Source organism: Trichosurus vulpecula, chromosome 4 (assembly GCF_011100635.1).
Source record: "Trichosurus vulpecula isolate mTriVul1 chromosome 4, mTriVul1.pri, whole genome shotgun sequence".
NCBI lineage: Eukaryota > Metazoa > Chordata > Mammalia > Diprotodontia > Phalangeridae > Trichosurus > Trichosurus vulpecula.
This window is the reverse complement of record NC_050576.1, coordinates 53,003,704-53,011,385: the sequence shown is the minus strand read 5'-3', so window position 1 is coordinate 53,011,385 and position 7,682 is coordinate 53,003,704. Positions and strand designations below refer to the sequence as shown.

At 38.9% G+C, this 7,682-nt stretch overlaps 1 protein-coding gene across 1 annotated transcript; it reads left to right on the top strand.

The window, feature by feature from the left end:
• The first annotated feature begins 1,057 nt into the window (after positions 1 to 1,057).
• Positions 1,058 to 1,426, top strand: LOC118846716 (glyceraldehyde-3-phosphate dehydrogenase-like). The gene has a single exon (XM_036755475.1). The coding sequence runs from the start codon at positions 1,058 to 1,060 to the stop codon at positions 1,424 to 1,426; it is 369 nt and encodes a 122-aa protein (XP_036611370.1).
• Positions 1,427 to 7,682: the final 6,256 nt, after the last annotated feature.

Genomic DNA, 7,682 nt, shown 5'->3' with positions numbered 1-7,682 from the left:
AATATAGCTCTTAAGCCTTCAATAATGTTTACCTTCAATAGTCAGTCTAGCTCAAAGCAACAGTATTTACTAAAAGAGCATACTTAATAAGAGGAGTAGCAGTAAAACTTCACCCCTCTACCTCCCCATCTCCCACAAATTCACAGAATATCCATGGGAAGGGTAAATATATACCCAGAGTTCACTAGTAGAGAGGTATACACTCAGTTAACATGTGTGTCCAAGGCAATTCAAGCAGCCAGTGTTGTAGGTCCAGGATCTTTTCACTTCTCATGATATCCTCATGTTTCTCACTTCTGAGCCTGCCAGATACGATGTGCAGGTCTTTCTGTTAATAGGATTGGCCCACTTTGACATTTATAGCATTTTTGTTGTACATATCTCTCTGCTGGAATTCCTGGATTTTTTTTTCTGGGCCATCTTAGTCTTTACCATCTCCATCACTCAAATCAACTGAAATCTTCAAACAAGGCTACTACTATGCACTTTTAGAAGGAATAAGGATGGTTCTCACTCTTCTCCCAAGCTCAGTGCTAGGATCCCCTGCTGTAGCTACATCCCTGAAGCAAAATGGTGAAGGTGAAAGTCAATAGATTTGGCTTGTTGTGTACCTGGTGACCAAAGCTGCATTCTTCACAGGCACAGTAGGCATTGTGGCCATCAGTGACCCCTTCATTGACCTCAGCTACATGATTTAGATGTTTAAATATGATTCTACACATGGCAATTTCAAGGGTACTGTCAAGTCTGAGAATACAAAGCTGGAGATTGATAGAAGAGCCGTTATTGTCTTGCAGGAGTATGATTCCATCAGTGTTAAAGAGGGAGACTCTGGGGCCAAGTAGGTAGTAGAGTCCACTGGTGTCTTTACAACCATGGAAAATGCCTGGGCTCACTCAAAGTGTGAAGCTGTTTGTCTTTATCTCTGATCTTTCTATTAATTCCCTTATGTTCACTAAGAGAGTGAACCATGAGGAGAAAAAAGAAAATTCCTTTAAGATTTTCAGTAATATCTTCTGCGCTACTAACTGTTTGGCCACCCTGGCCAAGGTTGTTCATGACAACTTTGGCATTATGGAAGGACTCATGGCCACAGTACAAGTCATTACTGGTACCCAGAAGACAGGAGATAGATGGCCCCTCTGGCAAGTTGTGGTATGAGGGATATGGCACTGCCCAAAACATTATCTTTACTTCCCTTGATGCTGCTCTGGCTGTGAGCGAAGTCATCCCTGAATGGAATGGAAAGCTCATAGACAAGGCTTTCCATGTTCCTACTACTGAAGTCTCTGTTGCAGATCTGGCCTGCTGCCTGGAAACACCTAACAAGTACGATGATATCAAGAAAGTGGTGAAGCGAGCATCAGTAGGACGCTTGAAGGGCATCTTGGGCCCCACAGCCAGAGAAATTGATTTCAAATCTTAGTTTTGCTAATTATTAATTGTGTGATTTTGGCCAAGTCATTTCACTTCTCTGGAACTCAATTTCCTTTAAAAGGAGAGCGTTGAACCAGATGGTTTCAGAGATTCCTTCCAATTATAAATCTATGATCCTACACTTTTGGTAATGCTGTAGAAGGGAATCTTGTTCAGCCGGGGATTCTTCAGCTTCTGAGGTTCCTTCCAGCTTTAAGATTCTTTGAAACCACACAGTAGGGCTAAATTGAGTCTTTCCCAGAACCTAATATGTCTATGCCATATTTGTCTTCCACTTTTCACAGTGTTGGAAGGGGCTTTAAAGAGCATTTCATCTAATCCTTCATTCTTCTAATGAGAAAACTAAAGCCTGGAGAGGGCTTGGGGGTAGGTGAAAGTGACTTGAATTTCTTTATTCTTGACTATTCATTCAATCAATTGTCATTCACCAAGCATTCATGCAAACTGGTGCCCAACCTTCATTCCTTAGCTCCTTTGTTCCTTCTTTTTTCCCCTCCCTCCCACCTCCCTCCTTTCTTTCTTTCCTTCCTTCCTTATAAGGTGTATAATGCACTTTGTAAGTTTGGAAGGCCTATTTTTGGATTCCTTGTAGATTTTATTTTTACACTTTATAATAACATCACAGACAACCAAGCACCCAAAGAAAGGCATGTGATGGTCAATGTTTAACAACTGGCTGCCTGAAAAAAAAACCCACAAAAAAAAAACATGGTACAATTTAAAGTTTAATCTCCATTATTAACATTTCTCCCATCACTTTCTTAAGTCTAGACAATCAACAAATCAGTAAACCAAGCCCTGATTCACAGCAATGGTATGAATGCTTACAAAGAAAATTTAACAATAGACCCTTAAAGCTGATTGAAGCCAGGCTCTAGCACACTCTGGCAGGGTCAAAGGGACCATGGACTTACTCTATTCTTACTACTATATAAGGTGTTATGAGACATACCCTTCCAAAAAAAGAGCAAAAAACAGAGCTCAGAGTTCTTCCAGTCCATTTGTTTCTTGCTATTTTTTCTCTTTGCCAAGACTCCTTATTCAGGCAGTAAATCAGATTTCCTGTAAAATAAGGATTAACAACTGTCCTTCTTGCTTCAGAGTTATTAAGAGGAAAAGACTTTGTAAATCTCAAAGCAATATATCAAGATGAGTTAGTAATATAACTATCCATTTCCTTTTTTAAAATTGGACTTTGGATTTAATTGGCGTATAGAACTCCTAATGAATAACTTCGTCTACAAATAGACACCAGTACCTTCTTTGTAATTCAGTCTCATAGAGTTGCCTGGAGGCACTCGAAGGTTGAATGACTTGCTGAGGGTCATACAGACAATATATGTCAGAAATAGAACTTGAAGTAAGTCTTTTTTGTTTCCAAGGTCAGTTCTTTATCCACTATCCATGCCCTGCCACCTCTCCTCATCTTCGTTTTGCATTTACAAACCATCTGCCATTGGAATAATTTTGTATAGTGTGTTTTCGATCCACAGAACTGTTAGTCTCACATATATGCCTCTTTTCCTTTTCTCTAACTTCTTCCCTATCCTCCAACAAGTAATCTGACTCTTGGCTATCCTGTAAAATCTATCTAGCTACCAGGGGTCTAATACAAAAGTCTTTTCCCTGGCAGAGCTCCCATTGATCTCAATCATTCTTTGACCTTGACCTGAGAAGAGCACAATAGAGTCCCAGTGTAGGAAAAAATGTGGGCAAACAGAGCATCTATTTGGTCGTCATTGATTGCTCAAACGGGCACTGGATCATAGAAACCTGTTTAATTCTGAAAGGGGAGGGTGACCCAGAATGAGGATAGTTAGTTATCCATAAATGACAGCCCACCAGTCAGGTTCCCTCCCTGCACCTCTGCAGGCCCTCCCTTTGCACTTCCTCTGCGTTGTTCTCCATTTGAATAGAGCTTTCCTGACAATGGCCGTGGTTTGGGAGGAGGATGCACATCTGGCCAGATGGAAACATATAAGGGGAGATGGGAAATGACTTGCATATGAGGGCTTTGTCTCCTAGGATCCATAATGACGACAACCATCTCCTCTAGAAGTACAACTACCTCACATTAAATTTCATTTTTTTATTCCCTGAAGCATTTTGATATTTTCCATATCCATTCATTAAACCTGCTTTTCTTGAGTTTTTCAATAGTGGTCTAAGTAGAACAGCATAATTTTTCCCTACTCTCCTCCCACCCTCCAAATTTATAAAAAAAAAAAAAGTATGGGCTAAAATAACTCTTCCCGCGTTTCCATCATGTTGCTATTATAGACAATTTCTGAACAAATAAAATCACTTGAGAAGGAAGTGCTTTCCAATGCTGTTAATCAGGCTCTTCAATACTTCAGGGGACCAGGCTTTTAGCTTTGTGAGTGCCTCATTCATGGTCTCAAATCACAAGCCATTCCGTACCTTGGAAGACGATTTGTGAGCATTGCTGTTGCCAAAACAGTTATCACCCTGCAGAGAACGAAGAGATGGGTCTCTCTAAACTTAGCCAGGCTGGTCATTAGATGAAAAACTGAATCTGTCACTGGTCTGGCTTTGAAACCACTCTGCCATGGTTGGTCCTCCTGTGTTCTGTTTGGGAAAGTGTTCAGGACCTAAAGATCACTTCCATGCCACAGTGAAGCACAGAAGCAGAACTTTTCAGGGGAAATCAGAGAAGTGATGGCAGTAATTGTGTGTCCTTCTAGAGATACCAAGCTGATTCAGGATGGGTACCCTTGACCAGATGAACCTCCATTGATCTGGTTTCTTGAACTTCCATTACTTCATTGCCACTTGAGTGTTGGTTTTCATGTCCTACATCTGTGTGCTTCATTGTTCCCTTTGGTTGCATTTTTAATTCTGTGATTTTTTTAAGAATGTTTATTACTCCAGGGAAATGTTCAAAAATCATAGTTTTAAGGAGCACATGTCAGTGACTATTAGAAATATTATAGCAACTGGTAGTGTGATCAAGTCTGGAAGAAAAGGCTGAGACTTAGAGAGTACAAGCGACTTGCCCAGGGCAAAATGGCTAGTAAGTTTGGGAGATGGCATTTGAACCCAGGATGTCTGCTTCCTGGTCTGGAATCGGTGGGCTCTCCCCTGTTATAATAGGAAACATCCTCTTTGTTATAATTTATTGACAACTAATAATTGGAGGAGGAAATCAAAATTCTCATCACAATTGCACAGTTTTATACATGTTAAATCATTGAGAAACACATAAATATTATGGTAAATAGTGGAAGTGACTTCGGCCTCTACCTACTGAGCCTTCTGCTCTTCAGTCTATAGAAGTAAGTTGGGCAGGCCCCCAGCAGGGGCCTCAGGGTGTAGCACCATGGCAGAAAGTGTGTATGTGTATGTGTGAGTGTGTGGGGGTGGGTGTGTGGGGTGGTCATGGTGGTGGTACAGATCAGTTCTCTTCTGCCCACAGCTCCTACAAAACCAGATCTACAATAAATATGGACCTTTACCTTAAGAAAGCCCTGAATATCTCTTGTCAGCTTTGGAAGGGGTGCAGGTTGTGAGTTATTTTGAAATAGTACAATTTTCTGCCTTCACTTGCTATTTCTTATGGACAAATCTGGCAGAAGCAAACTTGAAATATGCTCAAGATGTTTCCTAATAAATCAATCACATTGGAAGAAATTTACATTTTCAAAACAAACTTTGTATACAAATATATATATATATATGTATATATGTATATGGGTATATATATGTATATACATACTCAAACACATGCAAATACATACACCACATACATACGTGTATGTATCAAGGGCATGTCAGATAGACCATATTTTGAGAACTGAGGTTACATATGTATATGCATATATACACAAACATACATACAAACAAGCATATATATGTATATTTATCAAGGGCATGTCAGATTCATCATTTTGAGAACTAAGGTCATATATATATATATACACATACATATATATATATATATATATTCATACACATACGCATGCCAATAGATATTTATGCTGTATTGGGTAGTATCAAGAAAATAAAGAATATAGGAGTAAGAATGATCATTTTCTAGGGAAGATTGAAAGCAACAGGCAACACACGGGTTGTTATGAGTATTCCTGAATTTTTCAAGACATCATCTGTAAAGGGAGAGGAGGCAAATTGGGGATTTGGATACAAAGTAACTCTCCCAGCAGGGGTAATAGGAAGTCATTGAAAGGTCAGGCTTGACAGAGAGACTAGGATCTGTTTGTGTCATGAAAGGGACTGGATTCAAAGTAGAAGCTGCAAAATATAAAATAAGAGGAAAAATGTTTAAAGAGTTAGGAAAACCTCCAAATCTTGGTGAACTTATCTGAAGAAAATTAAATATAGCCTCAAATGAGAAAATAAGATGGTCTACCATCTCTTACTGTAACTGTGATTCCTTTTTCTTTTTTTTTTTTGACTCTGGCTATAAGAATGTGGGTGTCCATTAGTTAAAATTGCAGCACTTTTACTTTTCTTTCTACCCACTCAGATTTAAAGGTTGTGGGGTTTTTTTTTGTTTTGTTTTTAATAATGGCTTTATGCTTGTCTGCCCACTTCTATCTCAAAGCAGTCACCTTTAGTTCCAGGTCAGAAATCTGTTTTCACAGACTGGTCTGCTTTGTCCACCAGGAAGTTAATTCTCATTTGAGCTTTTAAGTATCCCTGTACTTTACTGAAGATTACTTTGGATTTAGGGATTCCAGTGGTGGTGGTTTGTTGAAATGGAAAAGCTTCACATACACCCACCTAGTCACATTTGCTCACAATAAATCTATCTGGCAGTCATCTTTCCCCAGTCCACTTCACCAATCTCACCAATTTAAGATTCACATTTTTTTTCTTATTACTTCTTCCTTTTCATTCTACCTTTTAGACTTTATATAGTACATTTTCAATTTGAACCCTGCCTCCAAATATCTAATCTCAGCAAGTTAAAGAAATATGGTTAGGTCATTTGGTTTTGTAAAAATAAGTTTTAAACTAGTATTTAATGTAGGAGAAGTTTGATCTTATAGCTGGGGCTGTGCATGGGGAAGGTGGAGGAAGAAGGGAGAAATAAGGCAAAGTAATATCCTGAAATACTGACAGAATTGACCTATTATCAGTTGATCAGTCCATAAACATTCATTAAGTCCCTACTAGTTGCCAGGCTCTGTGCTTTGTGTAAGAGGATACAAAAAGAGGCAAGAGACAGTCCACACTTTACTCACAAATTTGCAGCTTGAATGGAAGTTAAAGACAATCAAATCCAATTCTCTTATGTTACATAAAAGGACTGTGCTTCTTTTCTTCTGTAATTTATACCATGTAAATTCTATCATCCTTAAATTATATGTGTATCTTTTGGATGATAGATTGGAGTGCAAATAAAAATGTTCATATTTGTCTTAATCAAACTGTTTGATGTAAATCTGGATTTGGATCCTACCTCTGAAATGTATTAGTGTTGTGTTCAGGGGTGAGTCTCTGAAACTTTCTGATTCTCAGTTTGCATTCTCACATTTCTGTATCCCCAGTCTTGCTGCTCAACTCCAAACCCACATCACCACCTTCTTTTGGACATCTCCATCAGGTAGTCCCAAGAGCACCTTAATCCTTACATTCCAGTCATTAGAGGTAGACTTGAAGAGTGCTTGATTGGGCTTTCAACCCAGCCTCATCTAATTACCACCTGTATGTTGCTGGGCAAATCACAACCTCTATGAGACTCCAAATTTCTTATCTGTAAAATTATACAGTTGGACTATATGACTTTCTGGATCTAAAACTTTGGTGCTTTATCCTTGCTGAACTCTCTTGTCCTCCCATATTTTTGGTGAAGGAGCCATTATACTTTCAGTCATTAATGTTTGAAACCTCAGTTATTCTTACACCTCCCCTTTGTCTAGTCTTGTTGATTCTCCCTCCATAGTACCTTTTGCATTCTGCCCATCTTCTCTAATTACAGGGTCAATTCTCTATAGTCCGAGGGATAAGAACTTTAGATCTGAAAGTAACCCTAGAGGTCAACATATCCAGTCCCTTCATATTACAGATGAGAAACTCAAGGTCAAGAGATACTATTGAGTCACCCAGCATTAAATATCTAGTAAGTGTCTCAAGTAAAACTTGAATCCAGCTCTTATTAACTACAAATCCAAAATCCTACCCACTATATCAAGCTACCTCTCATCACTTCTCTTCTGGACTATAACAGCCTCTTGATTGCTGCCTTACCATTTCTCCTCTCT

Bases quoted from the DNA above. Each gene is read 5' to 3' on its own strand.
- LOC118846716 (XM_036755475.1), top strand. From the start codon at position 1,058: ATGACAACTTTGGCATTATGGAAGGACTCATGGCCACAGTACAAGTCA.